Source organism: Chiloscyllium punctatum, chromosome 26 (genome assembly GCF_047496795.1).
Source record: "Chiloscyllium punctatum isolate Juve2018m chromosome 26, sChiPun1.3, whole genome shotgun sequence".
NCBI classification, from domain to species: domain Eukaryota; kingdom Metazoa; phylum Chordata; class Chondrichthyes; order Orectolobiformes; family Hemiscylliidae; genus Chiloscyllium; species Chiloscyllium punctatum.
This window is the reverse complement of record NC_092764.1, coordinates 52116372-52141436: the sequence shown is the minus strand read 5'-3', so window position 1 is coordinate 52141436 and position 25065 is coordinate 52116372. Positions and strand designations below refer to the sequence as shown.

General features: G+C 39.5%; 1 protein-coding gene across 4 annotated transcripts in view; it reads right to left on the bottom strand.

The window, feature by feature from the left end:
• slc6a2 (solute carrier family 6 member 2) overlaps positions 1–25065 on the bottom strand; it is a 177319-nt gene that overhangs the window by 71781 nt on the left and 80473 nt on the right. For all 4 annotated transcript variants that reach the window (XM_072547392.1, XM_072547393.1, XM_072547394.1 and 1 more), the window contains 2 exons: positions 17201–17339; positions 11545–11679 (listed from right to left, as the gene is read on the bottom strand). In XM_072547392.1, coding sequence (XP_072403493.1) covers positions 11545–11679; positions 17201–17339 — 274 coding nt within the window. The remainder of the gene's footprint in view (positions 1–11544; positions 11680–17200; positions 17340–25065) is intronic.

Genomic DNA, 25065 nt, shown 5'->3' with positions numbered 1-25065 from the left:
ATAAAAAGTGTATTCCTCTGCACAGTGCTTCCAAACTGGTATGCTTTCCATTCCCTATAGCCAACCTTGCATTATGCTATTCTAAACCATTGCTCAGCTGAAAATTATTTGTGTTGCCAGCCAATGGACATACCATTTAATAAGGTGTCACGTCTGTACAAGAGACCTTCTGACAGCTTAATAAGTTTCATTTCTTCTGGAATCTCAGAATTCTGCAAAAAGATACAATATAACTTTGTGGCATTCCTTCAGATATTCTCCAACACAGGAGAGAAAAATATGGAGACTCAAGTTTATTGATGTAATCTTGTTATCTCCGAAATGGCCTTAAGTGTGCCTAATGTAATCAATTTATTAAAAAAAAATGTCAATCCTCTGATACAGAGTACTGACGTTTGGCTTTCACAACTCTCATGTAGACCATCCAGCCCATCGAAACTGCTCTCCCATTAAAAAGAGATCATCTGTCCCTTTCTGCACCTTTATCCATCTTGGTTCCAGAATGCACCTAACAAAAGAATAGTTTTTCTTGAAATTTTCAATTGATCTAGCTTCAACAGCTTTTAAGGACTGTGTTCCAAACTTTAATCACATTTTGGTTAAAAAAGGAATTTTGTCATGATCACCGAAGAGCTTTGTTGTAATTCTAAAGCTTATACCTCATATCAAGTATAACCTGTTGACAGCACAAGACTTATTCAGCTATTGGCATCTCATCCAGTCAACAGCAACAAAAAACAGAGAATGGAAATAGTGCAAGAAGATTATTTTAAGGTAGCATAGAGTCATAGAGTCATAGAGATGTACAGCATGGAAATAGACCCTTCAGTCCAACCCATCCATGCTGACCAGATATCCCAACCCAATCTCGTCCCACCTGCCAACACCCGGCCCATATCGCTCCAGACTCTTCCCATTCATATACCCATCCAAATGCCTCTTAAATGTTGCAATTGTACTGCCTCCACCACTTCCTCTGGCAGTTCATTCCATACACGTATCACCCTCTGCGTGAAAAAGTTGCCCCTTAAGTCTCTTTTATATCTTTCCCCTCTCACCCCAAACCTATGCCCTCTAGTTCTGGACTCCCTGACACCAGGGAAAAGACTTTGCCGATTTATCCTATCCATGCCCCTCATAATTTTGTAAACCTCTATAAGGCCATCCCTCAGCCTCCGACACTCCAGGGAAAACAGCCCCAGCCTGTTCAGCCTCTCCCTGTATCTCAAATCCTCCAACCCTGGCAACATCCTTGTAAATCTTTTCTGAACCCTTTCAAGTTTTACAACATCTTTCCGATAGGAAGGAGACCAGAACTGCACACAATATTCCAACAGTGGCCTAACCAATGTCCTGTACAGCCGCAACATGACCTCCCAACTCCTGTACTCAATACTCTGACCAATAAAGGAAAGCATACCAAACACCTTCTTCACTATCCTATCTACCTGCGACTCCACTTTCAAGGAGCTATGAACCTGCACTCCAAGGTCTCTTTGTTCAGCAACACTCCCTAGGACCTTACCATTAAGTGTATAAATCCTGCTAAGATTTGCTTTCCCAAAATGTAGCACCTCGCATTTATCTGAATTGAACTCCACCTGTCACTTCTCAGCTCATTGGCCCATCTGGTCCAGATCCTGTTGTAATCTGAGGTAACCCTCTTCGCTGTCCACTACACCTCCAATTTTGGTGTCATCTGCAAACTTACTAACTGTACATCTTATGCTTGCATCCAAATCATTTATGTAATTGACAAAAAGTAGAGGACCTAGCACCGATCCTTGTGGCACTCCATTGGTCACAGGCCTCCAGTCTGAAAACCAACCATCCACCACCACCCTCTCTTTTCTACCTTTGAGCCAGTTCTGTATCCAAACGGCTAGTTCTCCCTGTATTCTGTGAGATCTAACCTTGCTAATCAGTCTCCCATGGGGAACTTTGTTGAACGCCTTACTGAAGTCCATATAGATCACATCTACTGCTCTGCCCTCATCAGTCTTCTTTTTTACTTCTTCAAAAAACTCAATCAAATTTGTGAGACATGATTTCCCACGCACAAAGCCATGTTGACTATCCCGAATCAGTCCTTGCCTTTCCAAATGCATGTACATCCTGTCCCTCAGGATTCCCTCCAACAACTTGCCCACCACCGAGGTCAGGCTCACTGGTCTATAGTTCCCTGGCACCACGTTTGCCAACCTCCAGTCTTCCGGGACCTCACCTGTGACTATCGATGATACAAATATCTCAGCAAGAAGCCCAGCAATCACTTCTCTAGTTTCCCACAGAATTCTCGGGTACACCTGATCAGGTCCGGAGGATTTATCCACCTTTAACCATTTCAAGACATCTTGCAAGTTACTATAATTCATAATGCAGCAAGATAACCACTAAACAGCTTCCATACCATCATCTAGTATAACATTTAAAATGCTGTTTTCCCTGCAAGAATTATTGCTTACAACTGACTGGCAGCACAGATCATGCCAATAGATATATCTCATGTACACATATTGCTATCTTTTAATGTATTATCATCAGCAAGTGAAGTGAATATCCAAAACTTGTCCTGAAGTTTCAAACATTTTAGAAAGAATGTGCTTTAAAATTATTTGACAGACAGAAACAAAGGCTGTTCATCCTGGCCAGTTATTCCACAATTCAATGAGTGAACATCATTCACTTGGGTTTGAACTTATACTGTTTTTTTAGATTAGGTTAAATTACTTACTTACAGTGTGGAAACAGGCCCTTCGGCCCAACAAGTCCACACCGACCGCCGAAGGGCAACCCACCCAGACCCATTCCCCTACATTTACCCCTTCTCCTAACACTATGGGCAATTTAGCATGGCCAATTCATCTAACCTGCATATTTTTGGATTGTGGGAGGAAGCCGGAGCACCCGGAGGAAACCCACGCAGACACAGGGACACAGTGCAAACTACTTCTTGGATATTGGTCTAAATTTCACATTAAGAATAATGGTGAAATTATTAGCATTCATCATCATTGTGGAGTATTCAAGACAGTAATTTCCAGCATACACACAAGCACATTTCAAAGCAGAATGTAGAAGGTGCTGTTCAGTGTGTTTGCTCTTCGAGCAAAAGGGCATTAAGTTACTCTATTTACCTCGTTCCCCACTGAAATGCCATAAAAAGATATAGATGGTGCACTCAACTTTAAATTCATTTTTAACAATTTAGTAAGTCATAGTAATTACCAAACAACCTTGCTGTCCCTAAACGTTTAATTGTACAAACTTAAATCTCTTCCACCAGAGTTTAATTATTTGTTGGAGTTTTTTAAAATTAACTATTTTTCAACTTTATTTTTTGGTGTCTTATATCAGTCTCTCCCATCATTTCATCTTTCTTTCCCTCCTTTTATTTAACTTTCTGTATGCAATTTGACAGCTAAAATTCCAATTTGTATTTCTTAGTTTAGGGTGCTGCATACCTCAATGTGGAATTATCTATCCAATTTGTCAAAAATCCTCACTGTTGCATACCCTACTCATATAAATCAGAGAATTCTTTAAAGGACACTGAATTGAAAATAGTCTTGTGTAGCTCTAACTTGCCACTCAAAAGCCCATGGAATGTTTGTGCAGTCTAAGTTTGCTAAGTAGTGAGCACTGCCCATTCAATGCTGATTGTATATCCAAGTTACTGTAGAGAATAGTGGCTACATATATGCAGAACTTGATACTTTAGAACATTTGTCTGAGATTTTTTTGTTTTCATTTGTTTAAATTGTTAGAATAATGAAAGTAATTATGTTTAAATTAATATTAAATGGAAAACTGATGTTAAACTTGCGCAAAACCTCAGTTAGGCCACCTCTGTAAACACTTTTGGTCTCCATATTATACAAAGAATTTAAGAGGCTTGCGAAAGTATTTCTGAGAATGCTAAAGAGTTGAGATGTCATGCCTATGTTCTTGTCCAACAGGTATGGAAGCTGTTTAATGGTTATCTTGCTGCATTATGAATTACAGTAGCTTGCAATTTGTCACCTTAAAATAATCTTCTTGCACTGTTGGATGTCTTTAATAAATTAGTCCTAACTTTGTCACTGAGCATGCTCAGCTAACTGACAGCATTAGGTCCAAGTGCACAAATTAACAGAGAATGCAGCGAGCAAATCACAAAGCAATTTTTTATCAACCACTGTGTTGTCCACAATTAGTCAAAAAAAAATTAATCCTCGTAACTATTTATGGAGAGTGTGGCACAATCTCAAAACACAACCAAAAACACATTGACTAGTAGTAACTCTGCAATAAATCTGCCCTGGGAACCGACTCAGTAGTCTTACACAAAAAGCTAAGATGTCACAAGGTCCCCCATTGTAATTTTTAATCTTCCATTTCTGAAGCTGAATATTACAGAATGATGTGATAGGGTGCTAAATTTTGCTACATCAAGTGGCACAATCACAAACTATTTATGCTTAGTAATAAATTAATATGTTATAAATGGACTGGATTATAATTGGATTGATATTCAGGTTTCACAATTCATTTAGGCATGACAAATAATAATTATTAGATAATATAATAATCATGAGGCATCATCAGAATTTTACATTAATGATTTGTAATTTCTAGCATTTCTACAAACTAGCCATGTGTTATTGCAGAGTATAAAGTCATTTATATTGAAATTAATCTCGTTTCCATTGGTTGCTAGTTTGTTACCTCTGAGCTGAAATGAGCCAGGGAATTTTTTTTTCAAATGCTGTTTCATATTGAATTGATCTTTTGAAGAGATTACCTGAAGGCAGATTCTGAAAAATGTGTTGCTGGAAAAGCGCAGCAGGTCAGGCAGCATCCAAGGAGCAGAAGAGTCGACGTTTTGGGCATAAGCCCTTCTTCAGGAATGAGGAAGGTGTGCCAAGCAGGCTAAGATAAAAGGTAGGGAGGAGGGACTTGGGGGAGGGGGATTGGGAATGCGATAGGTGGAAGGAGGTTAAGGTGAGGGTGATAGGCCGGAGAGGGTGTGGGGGTGGAGAGGTCGGGAAGAAGATTGCAGGTCAAGAAGGTGGTCTGAGGGTTGGGACTGAGAAAAGGTGGGGGAAGGGGAAATGAGGAAGCTGGAGAAATCTGCATTCACCCCTTGTGGTTGGAGGGTTCCTAGGTGGAAGATGAGGCGCTCTTCCTCCAGGTGTCCTGTTGCCATTGTCTGGCGATGGAGGAGGCCAAGGACCTGCATGTCCTTGGCAGAGTGGGAGGGGAAGTTAAACTGTTCAGCCACGGGGCGGTTGGGTTGGTTATTGCAGGTGTCCCAGAGGTGTTCTCTGAAACGTTCCGCAAGTAGGCGGCCTGTCTCCCCAACATGAGGAGGCCACATCGGGTGCAGCGGATGCAGTTAATGATGTGTGTGGAGGTGCAGGTGAATTTGTGACGGATATGGAAGGATCTTTTGGGGCCTTGGAGGGAAGTGAGGGGGGAGGTGTGGGTGCAAGTTTTGCATTTCTTGCGGTTGCAGGGAACGGTGCCGGGAGTGGAGGTTGGGTTGGTGGGGGAAATATATCCTTGGTGGTGGGGTCTGTTTGGAGGTGGAGGATATGACGAAGGATGATACAATGTATCTGGAGGTTGGTGGGGTGGTAGGTGAGGACCGACCCCCACAGCTACCTAGATTACACCTCCTCCCACCCTGCCCCCTGTAAAAATGCCATCCCGTATTCCCAATTCCTTCGTCTCCACCGCATCTGCTCCCAGGAGGACCAATTCCCATACCGAACAACCCAGATGGCCTCTTTCTTCAAAGACCGCAATTTCCCCTCAGACATGGTTGACGATGCTCTCCACTGCATCTCCTATACTTCCCACTCCTCCGCCCTTGAATCCCGCCCCTCCAGTCGCCACCAGGACAGAACCCCACTGGTCCTCACCTACTACCCCACCAACCTCCAGATACATCATATCATCCTTCGTCATATCTGCCACCTCCAAACAGACCCCACCACCAAGGATATATTTCCCTCCCCTCCCCTATCAGCATTCCAGAAAGACCACTCCCTCCACGACTCCCTCGTCAGGTCCACATCCCCCACCAACCCAACCTCCACTCCCGGCACCTTCCCCTGCAACCGCAAGAAATGCAAAACTTGCACCCACACCACCCCCCTCACTTCCCTCTAAGGCCCCAAGGGATCCTTCCATATCCATCACAAATTCATCTGCACCTCCACACACATCATTTACTGCATCCGCTGCACCCGGTGTGGCCTCCTCTAGATTGGGGAGACAGGCCGCCTACTTGCAGAATGTTTCAGAGAACACCTCTGGGACACCCTCACCAAACAACCCACCCACTCTGTGGCTGAACAGTTTAACTTCCCCTCTCACTCTGCCAAGGACATGCAGGTCCTTGGCAACCTCCATCTCCAGACCATGGCAACAGAACACCTGGAGGAAGAGCAGCTCATCTTCCACCTAGGAACCCTCCAACCACAAGGGATAAATGCAGATTTCTCCAGCTTCCTCATTTCCCCTCCCCTACCTTTTCTCAGTCCCAACCCTCAGACCACCTTCTTGACCTGCAATCTTCTTCCCGACCTCTCCACCCCCACACCCTCTCCTGCCTATCACCCTCACCTTAACCTTCTTCTACCTATCGCATTCCCAATGTCCCTCCCACCACCTTTTATCTTACCCTGCTTGGCACACCTTCCTCATTCCTGAAGAAGGGCTTATGCCCGAAACGTCGATTCTCCTGCTCCTTGGACGCTGCCTGACTTGCTGCACTTTTCCAGCAACACATTTTCAGCTCTGATCTCCAGCATCTGCAGTCCTCACTTTCTCCCTGAAGGCAGATTCTGTCAATGTTTACCTGTTCAAGACACCATTCCCCATTTCTTAGACAGAATGCTTTATAAAACTGTTTTTTTAAGATTAGACTACTTACAGGGTGGAAACAGGCCTTTTGGTCCAACTAGTGCACACTGACCCTCCGAAGAGCAACCCGCCCAGACCCATTCCCCTACACCTACACCTAACATCACGGGCAATTTAGCATGGGCAATTCACCTAATCTGCATATTTTTGGACTGTGGGAGGAAACCAGAGCACCCAGAGGAAACCCACGAAGACATGAGGAGAATGTGCAAACTCCACACGGACAGTTGCCTGAGCCGGGATTTGAACCCAGGTCTCTGGCATTGTGAGACAGTAGTGCTAACCACCGTGCCACCCACATAACAGTGAAATGGGTAGAATGGGTATTAAAACTGCTCCCGTCTTCATAATCATTTTCTACTAACTGAGCTGCTTTGAATATTTCATTTGACAGAAAGTTTAAAATGAAAGTCTGACATTAAATCAGAAACTGCTGGAAATACACAATCATTTTATTGATGGTATTTTTCTTCACATCCCTCTATTGAAGGTTTCTCCTGGACTGTGACTTTCTGGTGCTGAATGGCCAATGTACACTTTATTCATATTTAAGTTTTAAAATATACTTGTTCATGATACTATTGAGTATTAGAGTTGTCAGCGTGTAAACATAAGATCACCTTGTTATAATGCCTTTCCACAAAAACCTACAATGCAAGCTTTCTCACTTGGTACAGCTAAGTCAAATATATTCCTGCCTCTGAGCTTCAGAAACTGATTTCCAAATGTAAAATTGTTTACAACAAGTTATTTGGTTATTTTATCAGTGTAATGTTGCCTTAATGAGCCATTTGTAAGATCAGTACTATTCTGGCTGTCAAGACTATGCTTTTCTCCTATGGCCTTGGTTAAAGAGGTATTCCTATGTCCAGAGGCAAGGGAGCAAACTGCATTGGAATATTTGGAACATTGGCAAAGCAAAACCAGCTGCACTTTTGAAGTGCCAGTAAGTCTTTTATTTTTGTAAGTACATTCGCAGTTTGGAAAATCTTATGAAGCATCAAGTGACATAGGAACAAAATCATGTGTGTAACTATTAATAGAATGGACAATGAAATGTGACAGTATAATTCCAAGTCTGAAGTTAATAATCTTTAAATTGCTGTTTATCTTTCGTAAATGTTCTAAGCAAAGCAAATGGGGCCAGAATTTGCTTTCATAACAGTGACAAACTAATGTCAGTCATTATTATTTATAGCAACTGGTGCAGCGACTTCATGCAAGAAACAGATGTGTGGCTAACCATGAAGATCCAAACGTTGCTTCGTGAAAATAGCATCTTGTCTTTCCATCTCTCATTTTTTCAGTGTAAGAACTTGCTGTATTTGTCCATTAGTTGCACATTAAACTTGTCACAGACAATTAGGTCCTGTCATTACAAATGAACGTACTCATTTACTGATGTGGTAATTTGTAATTGTTGCCAATCAATCTCCTTGGCACTAAAAGTTAGCTGTTATAAGTGTGCAGCAAAAGTGACAGATTTTCATGGAAGACTCAGAAATCAGGAGTCAGGATGTGAGGACTGATGGATTTGGAGCCACCACTTCCCAAGACAGGCCTGAGGTGAGAACAGAGGTGGGGTGGATGTCAAGCCTGACTAGTTAGAAGCATTGCTTTAATTCACTGGGACATCGGTCATGTGCTGTGGGGAACTGTTGACCTTCTAGCTTTCACCTACACCCACTGCATATCCCCTCAATTACCCAATGGTTTTCCCATAGCCCATATTCTTCATCTAAATCTGCCTCCATTTCTTCCCATTCAATATCTCTCTATGGACAAAATGCATGAGTCCTATGTAACAATGCTGAAGAGTCTTTGAGGTGCCATGAAATAAACAATCATCTCTTAAAACACCACTTTAAGACTGTTCCCCTTATATGCTCAAAAAAGTTTCAAATACACAGACATTCAAACACCCCCTTAAAAAAACACTCTCCTTTTAAGTCTTCATAAACCTATCAAACAGTCATTGAAAAACACCTTAGTCCTAAGAATAGCTTATAAAACCATTATCAAAGCAAAGGTCATTTTCACAGCTGTGCGAACAACCCTTGTTGAGCAAACTTCCTTCATAGGATTTGAAGCTATGTCAAGTATCTACCATTGTATTCTAGTGCACAGCTATATCAACAAATCCTCCAGAACTCACTTCAACTATATATATGACATTCCCTGAACAATGAACATCTGTTCCTTCTTTCAAAGGCTCAACAGATGAACTTTAACCGGAGTCAGGAAACTGTTCAAATACTTTTAAAAGGCTTAATTGGTGTAAAACGTAAAGCACAGAGCACACAGTGCACATGAATATTTGATTCTCAATACACCTGAATGTAGAAGAGTACTAGAAAAAGTAACATTTACACAGTGCTGATCAATTTAATGGTTAAATACCTTCCAAAGACAGAGGCCGACAATCAATCACTGCATTAAAAGCATATCATATAGAATCTAATAATGACATTTGAAATTAACAAGACCTTTTAAACTCACCTGACAAAAAATCCAAATCCCACACCAGACATGCTCCAAAGTTCATGAGCTGTCTGACTTGATGGGTTTTGGAAAAGCTTCAGGAAACTACCACATCATTGGAAACTCAGGAAAATTCAAACCTGAAGTAAATGTTTAAAAGGCTGAACCTGATGTCACTTGAGGGTACATCATGTTGCATCTGCCATAGTTCCTGCACTAATCAAAACAGAGGCTGTCAGAAATCTAATGGGGAATTTGAGGTTATGTTCACCATTGCCTCTGCTTTTGATTACCGAATGGAGGTTTGCCATTGCAAAACCCGGTCTCGATCTTTCTTATTGAGGTTTTAAAATTAACACATTTTACTTATTTTTCTCACTTGCCATTTTCTATCCTGTCTCGATTGATCTAATTTTTCTTTGCCTTGCTTCCTATTTTTTCCTACACTAGACTTGTCACTTAAATTATTGGTTTTACTTGACACCTCTTTCTCAGTTCTTTCTGGTTTATTTTATCTTTCAATCTTATCAATTAAGGAGACTTAATTGCCCTGTTGCTTGCCCTGTTGATATTTTTTGAGTGGTGGATGAAATGCATCTTTACTTTAATTAAAATGGTTACATCCATTGTGTATTTGAAGAACTTACAGAAACAGAGACTGCCAAATGTTTCTTTTCTCTGTTTTATCTTTTTTTGAACTGAACACATAATGCTACTAAAAGGCTTCTGAGTCATCTGAAACTACTTGAATAAGACAAAAGGGAATATTGTTGATTACAGGGGAAATCTAGTGACAGTACCAATGTTAACTTAACATTATTATTAAGTCTGTCTAGGAAAAGGCGAATGATATATTTTGTTTTTAACTAACTACCACAGTTACTGCAGCAACAACAAAACACTGTGCTCATGACTGCAGAACTGCCAATTTCTAAAAATGCATTTTGCCAAGATTGGCAGGCAGAGTAGAAAAGCTTGGCTTTCAATCTTTCACCCATCAATATCCTGTTCAGCTGACAAATTAACACCATACCCATTTACGTATTGGGAATTTTTACTTCCAGTACAACAACTATAATTTATCTAAAATAGTTTCAGCTTTCTAGAATGGACTGATTGGCTGCTGTGACATTGAGCTCTCAATCCTTATAACTTCTAGTCCTCTGACAATTGCACTGCAGCTTGATATTCCGCATTCCCTTCACTAAGGTATCAAAATTTTAGTTTAACTGTGAAAGCTTTAGGCAGTTTCCAATTCCCAGATCTCATTTGCATCCCAACTGCCAGATACAAACTCAATACATGCAATCCTACACACTCTTTGATACAGGTCATGTGGCATAGTGGGAGCCAGAAGCTCTTGGTTTGAGCCCCATCCCAGGACAAAATGTCCAGGAACGATACATTCATGACACGGCCGCCTGAAAATCCTTCCAGCACACAAAGGGCAGTAAGAGTTGGAGAGATTGCTGATCAATTACTTGATGGAAAGGAAGTTGAAACCATTGCCATCAATACCACTGCCAATTCCCAATAAACTTTGATCCAGCACATATTCCATGTTGGAAGTGATTGCACGAAGGCAAAGTTAAGTGTGAGTGAGGGAATTATTTTAATTTATGTGGAAGCATAAAAGCAACACAAACTTTCAAGTCTTGCAAGATTCAGAATATCCATCTAGATAAACTGTTCAGAAAAGAAATGCGATGCATTTCAGTCTGCAGAACCGGTCAATGCAGGACAGCCTAAAGCAATGATGGCAGACGTCTGGAGACCCTTAAGTGTTTGTTATGCTTTAAATGCTTCTGTTAACCATTCACCCTTTAAAGTAAAAATTGTTAAAGATGCTTTTAAGCATAAATGAAGAAAATGTAACTGTCATTGAAATGTACACAAAACTTACATTTAAGCATTATGAGTGAAACAAATGTAATGGTTATTTATAAAAATGTACACAGAATAGTTACAATTTACTCCTGTGCTTCACATAAGCAAAGATAACGTACTGAATTTCACACAAAATGTAGCATTTAGGATCAAAGGGCATTGAATTTCAGATACAATGTTAACACAAGGCACTACTTAAAATGAGTCAATTGCAAATCTACTTAGTCTTTTTATGTTCCTCATGAAAAATGGACAGCAATCTACCTGTGCTTCTTTCAGGCGCTCAAAGTCAATGCTGAGGTATGCCTTGATTCCATCCAATGCACCTGGTAATGTGATCCCATGGATTAGCAGTACAAGTAACACCATATAGGGCATGGTCGCTGTGATCCATACCACCTGCCAATGAAACAGAAACAATGGATGCATTTTATTCCATATTGATCCTTTATCTAATTCATAGAGTCAGAAAACTGAGCTAATGCCACGATATTTCAGCTTTCCATCTGATTTTTCAGTGATATGGAGAACTAAACATTCATTTGAAAGTTTAAAACAAATAATAGAATCCAATCTATAACAGTATATATGTTACACATCTTTCTCAATACAGTAGCCATATACGCTTAAAAATGATAGATAAGCTGGATTCAGCCACCATCTGGGAGAGATAATGCGAAGCTGGTGGAATATAAATTCAATAAATTAAAAAAACTGGATAATAAAAGAAAGTAGATTAATGGTGACCAGAAAGCCATTGTCAATTGTTGTAAAAAAAACTATCTGGTTCACTAATATTCTTTAGGAAAGGACATCTGCCATTCTTATTCAAGCTAGCTAATACATGACTCCAAACTCACAGCAACAGGATTGACTCTAAACTGCCCACTAAAATAACCTAGCAAACCACTCAACTCAGTTACAATTAGGAAAGGACAATAGATGCTGGTCTTGCTAGCAACAAGCACATCTCATGAAAGAATAATTAAAAATTAAATAAGACAACATTAATATTTATGACAAAAATCAAGTCCAAACATTAGACAAAAACACTGCAAAAGGCTTCTGTATTACCCTCAGAAATCATATTTCATATCACATCACAGGTACATTTTTTAGATTTGTCACAATAATAGTACAATTGCAGTACATCAAATCAGTTCTGTAAGCTTCATACTGCAAAGGTAGTGCATGGACCTTTCACAAGAAGAGGCAGCTTTTCGCAGCCATCCATGTTGATACAAAGTATAGCAGTTTCATGTTTCCTGCATCACTTTTTACCATTACACAGTTCATGTTCAAATATTAAACAGCAATCTGGTAAGAAGTGGTAAAACAGTTTGCTTTCATCCACATTTTAAAATATCTCTTGGTGCATATTCCTTTAGGATGTAAGTGAGATATTGTGTATTCAATGGTTTTGCATACCAGCATAGTCTAATTCCACAGTCATATAGTAGGCGTGCATGAGTTCCACTAATCTCGGGTTAGCAGTCAGAACTCTAGTTTATCATGTGAGTCCATCTATTGGATTTCCCATTTTTGCCAGCAACTTCTCCCACAAAGAGGTTTATCTAGATTTGACTCATTATGTTGGCTTGCATATTTGCTCTCCTTCCCTTAATGAGCAATATAATAGTCATTACTTTATCATTCCAGATGGCAGGGATTGGATTTTCTTTCACTATCTTACTAAAAACTAAGAACTAGGAGCAGGAGTAGGCCATTCGGCCCTTTGAGTCTGCTCGTCATTCAATAAGATCATGGCTGATCTTTTTGTGAATTCAGAAACACTTACCCATGCTCTCACTGTATCCCTTAATTCCTTTATTGTTAAAAAAAAATTATCTCAGCTTTAAAAACGTTTACTGAAGTAGCGTCAACGACTTCACTGGGCAAAGAATTTCATAGATTAACAACCCTCTGGGTGAAGAAGTTCCTTCTCAATTCAGTCCTAAATCTGCTCCCTCTAATCTTGAGGCTATGTCCTGCCAGAGGAAACATCCTCTCTACTTCTATCTTATCTACTCCCTTCATAATTTTTCTATAAGATTCCTCCTCCCCCATTCTTCTAGATTCCAATGAATATAATCCCAGTCTACTCAGTCTCTCTTTATAAGACAACCCCCTCAACTCTGGAATCAACCTAGTAAACCTCCTCTGCACCCCCTCTAGTACCAGTATATCCTTTCTCAAATAAGAAGACCAAAACTGCACACAGTATTCCAGTTGTGGCCTCACCAGCGCCCTATACAGCTGCAACATAACCTCTCTGCTTTTAAACTCAATCCCCTTAGCAATGAAGGACAAAATTCCATTTGCCTTCTTAATTTCCAGTTGTACCTGCAGACCAACCTTTTGTGATTCATGCAGAAGGACACCCAGGTCCCTCTGCATAGCAGCATGCAGCAATTTCTTACCATTCAAGTAATAATCCTTTTTACTGTTACTCATACCAAAAGGAATGACTTCACATTTATTAACACTGTATTCCCTCTGCCAGACCTCACTTAAACTATCTATGTTCCTCTGCAGAGTTTCACAGTCCTCTGCACACTTTGTTCGGCCACTCATCTTAGTGTCATGTGCAAACTTTGACACAACACACTACACATTGTCCCCAACTCCAAATCATCCAGTTTGAGTTCCTAGTTCGAGTGGTGTAATATAGTACCTGCATATTGTTCCCACTGTCCCTGAGATTACTAATGATGGAAAGCCTGGTAAAGGGAAAGAACTCATTGATGGACCCTTCTCCATCTATTCAGCCTTCCATTACATATTAATTGAGACCTCAGAAGCACTGTTGACACTTATCTTCCCTGGCAATGGCATTAGCACTTGAAGATAGTGATCATTGTGAGACCCCATTCTCCATATATAAACCTTCAATCCAGGAAAATGAGCAAAATCACTATGAAGGGCTCAAAAGGGGTGAAGTTCCATCCAAACCCTCCACGAACATGTTGTGGAAAATCCAGACATATGTCCACAAGACTTCTAAAGAATGCAGATGTTTACTGCAAATAGCTAAAACCAGCCAGAGATTGATGACCTATATTTGTTTTTTTTTGCTTTAAAGATCAAACTTATTAAATAGATAAAGAACAACATTTGCTTTGGTTCTTGGCTGGTCTGGAATAGCTCTGAGTTTTCTGCAACTATTTGAATGTTGGACATCCTGTTTAAACTAGTAGGAGGAGATATAGGCCAAGAATACTACTCATTATGAAACATGAAGAGAGAAACCATGCCTGAAATGAATCAGCTTTTAATCATTTTTTATGATAACCAAAACATGGCAATGAAATTCAATGGGACCTCCCACTCTGAACATCCCACTGAATGCACTGCAGGGAACCTGCAACTTCTTATTGAGGTTTCATATTTCCGTGCAGTGAACAAGCTAATGAATGGAACTCAGTAACGGTTTTGAATTGTGGTAACCACTGCAATGTGGAGGGATTGCAAAACATTAGTTAAATACGGATTAAAACTGCATATTTTATTGAGGTCAACACAACCCATGCAAACAGTTTGGGAAAACATATGTTTCAAGTGATGCTCTGATTCAAGAGGCCAACATTTCAATCAAGGTTCAGTGGAAATGAGCGTGCCCACAATTTGGCTCCAAAAACCATTGAACTGATTCCCTAGCACAGACCCTGAGCCATTTTCAGAGCAGCAGTTTGAGGTCAGATGCCAGCTGCCCTCAAGCAAGCAATGGGTAGCCAATAAACTGAAAAGTAAAGGAATTAGAGGGCTTATTAAGTCCCCGTTCCTGTGCCAACTGGAATTTGCAGTTAGCAATGTGAGTAGTTCACTTGGTAACATACACTGGGTGCAGAAAATGGGGAAGGACCTTGAATGTTCACATGAGGTGCACCTCCCTTCACCGCAACTAAAGCTGCCAATGAGTCACAGACAGATTTGCTTCTTCAGGGTCATGGTCAGGGAATTCAACCACCCATCATATCTGATTGCAAGACAAGCCTATTCCCTGGCCTTTAATTGACTCCCCTTTCAAAATGATGCTGGACTTCTCTGTGACACACTCGGAAATGGCCCCAATGTCAGGCTCCCAAGGCCTGAATAAAAACTCATTGCAAGCTGCCAGATCATTTTGAATTTTAGACAACACATTACTATAGGCCAACTTCAAAAGGAACTCAGACCAAATCATGAAAAAAATATTGCTATACTGAAAATAAATAAAAACAGGCCTAGAGTTTTGATCACACAGTGCCCACTTTCAGGCACAAAGCAGCCTCCAATTTGAAGGGGAGGGAACAATCATTTTTTGGTCGCTGTCACATTTCTAGGCCAAAGCAATAACAGCTGACTGGCTACGACCAAACCTTTTACTGGAAAATGGTGTTCATGTATTAACTGTAAAACTATTTCAAAGTAAGTGTATTCAAGCCCTTTTGTTTGGTTTAAATCTCTCCTTAACAGCACAAACCCAAATACCTGCACTGTTTCTGTTCTGCTTTTACAAACAGCATAAAGGACCCATTGCATCAAACAGTGAACACGATACATGTGCTAGAGATATCTAATGATTTTTTTAATGAGATGTGAACTGATGCGCATCTCCATTGAGAACAGGTTACAATGGACACTTGAAACCAATTTATTAATCTGACAATAATTCCAGTAATTTTTTTAAAAAGTCCATGTGCTGTTATTGATACTTATTCCCACAGTGCCAGTAAGGACGTTTTTCTGCATTTTCTCCCCAGTGTCAAGGAACAGAGGCAGAGGCCATTCAGTCCATTGAGCCTGTACCCTCAATCTATTAAATAATGGCTGATTTGTATCTTCACTATTTTATCACCTTGTTTTCCCAGTCCTTAATACTCTTACCCAACAAAAATTCTATACATGTAAACTTTGAATCTTAATGATCAATAAATGACATAGACTCAGATTGAGAGTTTTCATGCTGGTAGATCAATCTCATCATTGTGTGGTGCATGAATCTATTGAGTCACCAACGTCAATGTTAATTGTACTTCAATTTATTCATGCAAGATTAAAAAGCAAAATAAAATATGCCTGCTGAGCTATGATTAAACTAACTCAACCTGATCTGCAAACTCTTTTAAACTTCAAACAATACATTCAGATCAATGACTTCATTTCAGAAATTCAAACTAAAAGAAAGCAATTGGTGGCACAGTGGTTAGCACTGCTGCCTCACAGTGCCAGAGACCTGGGTTCAATTCCTGCCTCACGCTACTGTCTGTGTGGAGTTTGCACATTCTTCCTGTGTCTGTATGGGTTTCCTCTGGGTGCTCCGGTTTCCTCCCACAGTCCAAAGATGAATTGGCCATGCTAAATTGTCCGTAGTGTTAGGGACAGGGGTAAATGTAGGGGAATGGGTCTGGGTGGGTTACTCTTTGGAGGGTCGGTGTGGACTTGTTGGGCTGAAGGGCCTGTTTCCATACTGTAAGTAATCTAATCTAAATTGCACTGGACATATGGTGGGAGTGAGGGGGAAGGATTCATTATTGCAGTGATGATGAGGAAATGTATAAATTTAAGAAGAACCTAGATTGGATGGATTTGCATATTTGATCATCTCCATATACAAGTTGTGATCTCCTGAAAATATTCAACCATAATGGAACTTTATTAATTATAATTAATATTATAATTATATTTAACCAAATAACAAGAAATATTTTCAGGTGAAGCATTGTTAATCTGGTTATGGCATCAAAATAAACATTAGCAGAAATTAACAATTAACTTCTAGTTGGTGGTGAATTGTTAATCTCATTTGGTTTGATAAAGAAATATTCTAGATCAGTTTACTGGTCTTGATGGTGTTTATATAATTGATATGATCTGAAAAACAACACAGGTTGTTTTTTCAACTAATACATTCTTGATCATGAGAAACTGGGAATCATACCTTTCCTGATGTCTTTACCCCTTTCCAGAGACTGAAGTAGAGAATGATCACCACGCCAAGCAAGCAAAGGGAAAGTTGCCATCTTGGTAATCCCAAGTTATGAATTCCAGCACTTTCATGAAGATGAAGAACTCCACGCCTATAGATATAAAAGGGCAAGTTTGAGTAAGAGAAAACAAGTCTATTTAACAGCAACATTCAGTTGAAAATGTCTGGTTGAAATGACTGCTTAAATCAATCTAACTTCAATTGTGTCCATTTTATTTCAATCTATCGATCACCTGCAGGAATTTGATAATTATAAAATTAATAGTGCAATGGAATCTGATTCTAAGGATCATTGATGTGGGAATTGGAAATCAATGTCACACTCTGATGAGAGTCAGTGTTCAGAGATTGGGAGTAAGGCATCTTACATAGTGTATTGCAGTAACTTTACGATGCATTAAGCTAATGGCTGAAAAAAAAAACTGTTTTATATAAATATCCATCAACAGCCCTCTGTTACGTAATTGCCCATAAAGTAGCATCTCCAGTATCTTGGATCAGATGTTGAACATTTTAATTCAACCTCTAGATCTTTATTACACAGACAGATATTCATAGCTCTAAGTGGAACACCTCAAAGTTAGGGTTGGGATTGGAGTGGGGGGTGGTGGGGGGATGGTGAAGGGGGCATGTGGAATTGTTTATACAAATCTAAAACACACTCCATATCAAGTTCTCTTTCAAATAATTAGAATAGATTTTTCTCCAAAATGTCATTGAACAAAATTCAGTTTTGATTTTCAATTTCTCAATATTTTGTAAGACATATCAGAGTTTGCTTAAAGAATCAAGAAATTGCTACAGTCAACACAATCTATTTAAATCTATTTGATAATGAGATTCAGTTTTATAAAACTGAATACATACATAGAACCACAGCCATTTAGGGTTAACCTGGACAACTTGCATTGAATATCACTACTGCAGCACCACTATAATAAATATCAATACTACCATGATACGCAATGGCAATGTTATTTAGTGAGGATATGCAAACAAAAGTCATGTTTTAATTCTTCATTAGTATTGACAGAACATCTGAAATGTGTTACATTACACAATAGAGGGACAAGCAAATGGCTATTACAGCATCCTAGCAAATGGCACTGTAATTATGTTCATTTTACATTGCTGACTTGAATTAACCTCAATGACAACAATAAAATAACCTCATAGACAGTTCAATACTGCTGCAATGCTTGAATCAGTGTACAGGAGTCAAGCATTCAGGGTAATTTGCTGTTACCATACCTCTTGCCATCTATAGCAATGCTCTGTAATATTACACTGGATCCAGTATCAGTACATGAACAAAAGCTATATAGATTGCAATGCCCACATTCCTGATGAAGGGCTTATGCCTGAAATGTCGATTCTCTTGCTCCTTGGATGCTGCCTGACCTGCCGTGCTTTTCAGTGCCACACTTTTCGACTCCTCAATGACCAACATTCAATTTACTACGTCTCACTGATGTCGTATGCCAGAAATCAATCCCTGCCATTCACAAAACTTACGTTGTCACAAAAGTCAAAGTTATAAAAGTTTGCAAAATCCCCGTCTTTGATACTCAAGTGGACAGAAAACACAGACCACGTTTTTGTACTTGACAAGAATCGCTATTTACGACAAATAAATAGATTCTAATTACAGATCAACAGTTATAAATGGTTAACAAGTGATTCTATTGGTTGCAACTCTAACTCACTTTTAAAATTAGGCAAAAGTGAATACAGTAGATGCTGGAGATTAGAGTTGAGAGTGTGGTGCTGGAAAAGGTCAAGCAGCATCCAAGGAACAGGAAAATCAACGTTTCGGGCAAAAGCCCGTCATCAAGATGATGACGGGCTTTTGCCCAAAACGTCGATTTTCCTGACTCACTTGTAAAATTCCCAATCTACACATATGTACAAGCAAACAGGAACACACATAAAAGAAAATAGGTACTATGGGCAGAGGGAAAGACTGGAAAGGCAGTTCACTGGCCCATATCTATAGGGTTTGCTAAGATGACTTTTGCCGATCAGAACAGTGTTTTTCAAGTGCTTTAACCTGTTTTCAGACACTTAGAAAGGTCTCTGACTTATTAGTGAAGTCATAGCTTAGCTCAACTGGTGAAGGGAAGATGAATTGGCTATCTTCAGGCTTTAATTGCTTTTAACAGCAGAGCAGAGCACAAGTACTGCCCTTTCCTTTCTAGAGGACCAATAGCTTCTGCCCACTTTGTTTGCATCCACAAGCTATTAAGATACCTGGCAGCCAATCAGATAGTTGTTAGCAGGCAGGATGTCTTAGTCATTGAAAATTGGTAAGTCATCCACAGACCAATTAGCGACTTCTTGCCAGCTAAATCTCCACTTGTACATAGCCCCCTGGTTCTAGTTCTTCCATAACTAGGCTTTCCACACTGTTTAAACAAATGGTGTCAGGTTTTTCACTTTTAACAAGTACAAGTACAGCAATCCTTAGCTTATAAAAGATTTTTACCATTTTAGCTCACAGTCAAAAAAAAGATTTAAAAAAAAATTCCTTACATCTGACTACAATTTAAATTAATTGACAACTGAAAACTATCATGACCCCCCCCAACAAAATAGACATTTGGAATTGCAGTGCACAGATTCTTTCAAGTTTAAAATTAAAAGCAAAAAAATGGTTCAAAATATCCACTGGCAATAATTTTATCCGTACTCCAGGTCTGAACTGATAGCTCCTCCAGGCAGAAAAGGTTTATGCTTCCCAGGCCTACCCTATTTTTCCTTGCTGGACTCTTCCAGACCCCTTTTCCCTTACCTATGAGCATATCCGGAAACCCCATTAATTAGAACCGACTCAAATCAGTGTCAAATATCTGATGAGGGGATAGAGGGGAAGGAAGTAGATTGAGTGGTGGCATCACAGCTAATGCCAACCATGTATTTACACGTTACAGAAGGAGAATATGGAGAAAGAAGTAATCAAGAATTCTCTCCAAAGCCCAGTCACATAAGGATAGAAGTTACAATAGAAATCTGCAACCCCTCAATACATAGGGAATTACCTAGGAATTTATGGGTTTTATGGCCACGTACCATAACAAGTGGACAAATTATTTACTGAAGAACTGGCAAAACTAGAATTAATATTCTTGCTTCTTCCAATCATTGATAGTCTAAAGTTTCCCAATCAGTTCAACTAATGTCTATGTAAATTCAACACATTGAATATACAAATTGAACTACAGTATATTTATGTCACTTCCAAGGCCCCCAGAATAGTGACAACACCAAAACTGCTCTTATAACTATATACTTACACACATTTTCACATGTACCAGATAATGTAACATATGCAATGGGAGAATAGAAGGCACATTCATTTGAATGTTTGCAGTATTTTGCAACTTTACTGCTCATCTTCAGGTAGACATGCACAACCTTGAATTTTGATGTAAGTTTAAAGTTTGAATTCTAGTGATCCCTCCAATAGTTTATTAGTTTAACTGCGGTGTAGCTGAGCTACACACACTGGTACCAGGAAAAGAGCAATTTTGGTCCCTGGTCTTTGGTTAGAATGCTGTAGCTGGGGCTATGGTAGGCCCTCTGGAATTTGCTTATGGATTTTGAATTGGAAATATTAGCTTGCAGTTCCCATTCCTGATTGCTATCTACCAAATTCTAGAAATTGTATTGTACATGCTCATGGTTTTTGCTAAGCCACCAAACATCCAAACATATATACACATCAGATGAGGAGAAGCCCAGTGGTGATGCCTGGCTTGATTAGGTTACCTTCCATTATTCACATGTGAGGTCTGCTCGGAGATAGTAAGTAACATACCTGAGGGCATCTAACAAATTCAATCCTGGAGCCAAAAATGTCTGGCAAAGAGGAGAGAGAAAGTTCATAGGAAAAGGAGAAGATATGAGCTCAAAAATTGTGCCAGCAGCTCAGTGGAAAAATGCACAATGTTGTATACTACACTGGCCCATTGAAGTAGGTTAATTTGTATGGACAGGCAAGTGTGTAGGTCTAAATTGTAGTTAGTGTAGAGTTAGCCAATTTAAGAGGTGGAAAATTAACCAGAAAAATATTGAATCTATTTATACAGAAATGTCTTATGTTGCAAACTACAAGGAATAAAAGAGAATAAAGTTCAAAAGAATGCAGAAAAAGAGAGACTATGTTTTCCATTGCTATATTCAGCTTTCCACTGACAGATAGTTTAGAAAGCTAAGTTGTCCCACAGTATTCTCAAGCCTTTGAAGATAATCCTTCAGTAACTCAAAATCACATACTATTGCTTACCACACACATCATGAGGAATTTCTCAAACAGACTGCAAGTGGCATATTCAGGACATTAATTCCTTGAATTAGAACTTAGACATGATCAGAACAACTTGGTATAGAAAATGTTAGCCTGTTAAGTGAAGTTAAAGTATCAGAAAGAGAAAGCCAGAAAATTTTTTTCCTTGTGTTGCATTAGATTCAGCAAAATGCTGGCTCAAAGAAATACCACAGGGTAGCAAAAAGAACAGTGTGTACCTTATCCAAACAGAACAACTTTGTTTTTTGGAACATCAGATCAGTCACCAGATACTCAGCATGCTTTGCACATTTTATTTGGTTTCCTTGCTCACTAATCGGTATTTCAGTTTAGAAACTGATGAGACTGATGGTTGCTTACGGGAGTGCTACCAAAGCCAGGCCCATGGCATCACAACAATTCAGTTGTACAGGGCCGGCAGAAGGAGAATGGAAAGGCAATAGTTATAGGGGATTCCATAGTCAGGAGGTATTTCGGTGGCAGTAAACTTGACTTCACAATGTTGGGCTGCCTCTATGGTGCCAGACTTAAAGATGACGAAACGCAGGTGCAGGACATCCTAGTGGGGATATCATGACCCATATTGATACCAATGACATAAGTAGGAAGAGCATGAGGTCTTGGAGGCAGATTTCAGGGAGTCAGGAAGGAAATTAAAAATAGGTTGTTAACTGCAGTAATCTCAGAATTACTCCCAGTACCATGAGCTAGTGAGTGTAAGATCAACAGGATTGATTGAATGTGTCATTGGGAAACTGGTGTAGGAGACTGGGCATCAGATTTCTGAACCATTGTGACCAGTTCGATGGCAGGTGGCACCTGTACAAGATGAACAGGTTACACCTTAATGGAAATGGAACTGATATTCTGGCAGAGAGAGTTCTAATGCTGTTGGGATGGATTTAAAACCAGCTTGTCATGGGGATGGGAACCTGAGGGATAACCCAAATGGAAGGTAGTAAAGATAGTAACAGAAAGTACAAAAAAAGCATTAAGGAGGCTCAAATTCAGCTGAGAATCAAGTATGCTTCAAAAACAGAATGTTGTCAAAAAGACAAAGTTAAGGGCACTGCAGAAAGGCCGAGTTAAGTGCACTCGACCTGAGTGCACACAGCAATAAAGGTACCAACAGAAATTGATGGGTATGATCAAGTTGCCAAAGCAGAAACATGGCTACATAGTGACCAGGTCCAGAAGTTGATATTCAATGTTTAGGAAGAACAAACGTGAAGTAAGAGAAATGAAGTTGCACTGATAATAAAGGGATGGAATTAGTGCATTATTAAGTGAGAATCTTGGATCAAAGCAGCAATGTGTGAATCTGTTTGGGTGGGAACTAAGAAACAGCAAAAGGCACTGATTGAAGTTATTTGTAGGTCAACAAATGGTAGATAGAGTGTGCAGCATGGTATTAATGGGATGATAAGAGAAAGGTGTAGCATGAGCAACACAGTTATCATGAGTGACTTTAATCTGCATATAGACTGGATAAACCAATTGAGAACTAAAGCTGTGGATGATGAGTTTTTATGGAGTTTCAATGGGAGTGCATGTTATTTTAGATTTAACATTATTAGTGGAAGAAAGGCTAATTAACAATCTTGTTTTAAAAGATCCTTTAGGGACGAATGACTACATATGATAGAATTATACATTATATTTGAAAATGAGGTCGCTCCTGCCGAAGCAAGTGTGTTACATTTGAATAGGAATATTATGAAGGTATGAGGCACAAACTGGCTGAGGTGGATTGGGAAAATACATTAAAAGGCACAGATTCAATGGATAGTTTTAAAAAGACCAATTGCACAACTTGCCTCCCTTCAAATAACAAATTAATAAATGTCAGTTAACCATTTCTAACAAAGATAAGTCAAAGTTATAAATCACACAACACCAGGTTCTAGTCCTTCCAATTAAACGTATTGAACTATAACCTGGTGTTGTGTGAATTTTAACTTTGTACATCCCTGTCCAACACCGGCATCTCCAAATCAAAACACAACACCAGGTCATAGTCCAACAGGTTTATTTGGAAACACTAGCTTTTGGAGTGCCTTTCCTTCACCAAGTGATTGTGGACGTTAAGATCATGCTCACAGAATTTATAGCCAAAGGAGTCCATTGTCATGGAGATGTGATACAGTAAAAAATCTTCGATTAAAACTTTCATCATTTATAATGGGATATGCTAGTCTCTGTTCTTTGATATGTAAATCCCAGAACTCCTTTTAAATTACATTCTCAAGATAGCTCAGCTCCTTAAACAATAGATGTGAAGTCTGTCTGCGTCCCAATGTTCTAAGCATGATCTTAGCCTCCACAACCACCTGATGAAGGAGTGGCACTCTGATGGCAAGTGCTTCCAAATAAACCTGTTGGACTATAACCTAGTATTGTGTGATTTTTAACTTTGTCAGCCCAGTCCTACAACCACCTGATGCAGGAACGTCACTCCGAAAGCTAGTGTGCTTCCAATTAAACCTGTTGGACTATAACCTGGTGTGTGATTTTTAACTGTGGATACAGTGATAATTGATGTATTGATGATTACCTTGCAAAATCCTACAGCTTCTGGAATAACCTCTGTGGAAGTGGGAGGTAGGAAATGTCAAAACAGTATTTTAAACAGGGAATGAAAGAGAGACCTGTTAGCCTCACATCAATAGAAGAGAAAATATTAGAATCTATTACGAAGAACATGATAAATAGACACTTGGATGATAATGATCTGACTGGACTTATCCAGCATGTATTTGCAAATGGGAAGTTGAGTGATGAACTTGGAAATTCTTTAAGATGACAAAATTGATCAAAGATAACTAATGGACGTAGTATACTTTGATTTTTTAGAAGGCTTTTGATAAGTCTCCCTCTGGACGCTGGTTAGAAAAATCAGACAGAAAGCAGGGTAGAAATAAATAGCTCGTTCTTGCATTGGCAGGCTGTGACTAGTGTGGTATCACAAGGATTAATATTTCATTAATATTGGAGTCTAGAACCAGGGGCATAATTTTAAAATAAGGGGATGCCACTTGGTTCTGAGATGAGGAGGACTCGTTTCCTCAGAGTTGCGACCTTTGAAATTCTTTGCTACAGAGAGATGAGATAGGGCTCGTTCTGTCTTTGAGTCTGTTTCATGGAGAGATTGATAATTTGCCGATTCCCAATAGTGTATAGAGTTCTGAAGATAAGGTGAGTAAAAACCATTGAAGTGTTTGATCTACCATGATCGCACAGAACAGCACTGCAGGCTTGATGGACTAAATGACCCATTTCTCTTCCTAGGTTCCAATAAATCTGTTTTTAAAATAAAATCAGCTAAGTACTTAAAACAGACAATTTCTGAAATTATGTTATTAAATACCAGTAAGAACTCAAAGAGTGCCTGCAGGAAACATCCCTTTTGAGGGTTGTGAGGGAGTGCAATTCATTATTTATGAGAGGCAGAGGGGAGAATAGAACTCCAATCCTGAATCTGCCCTATTTGGATCAGACCTTGAAGTTTTTG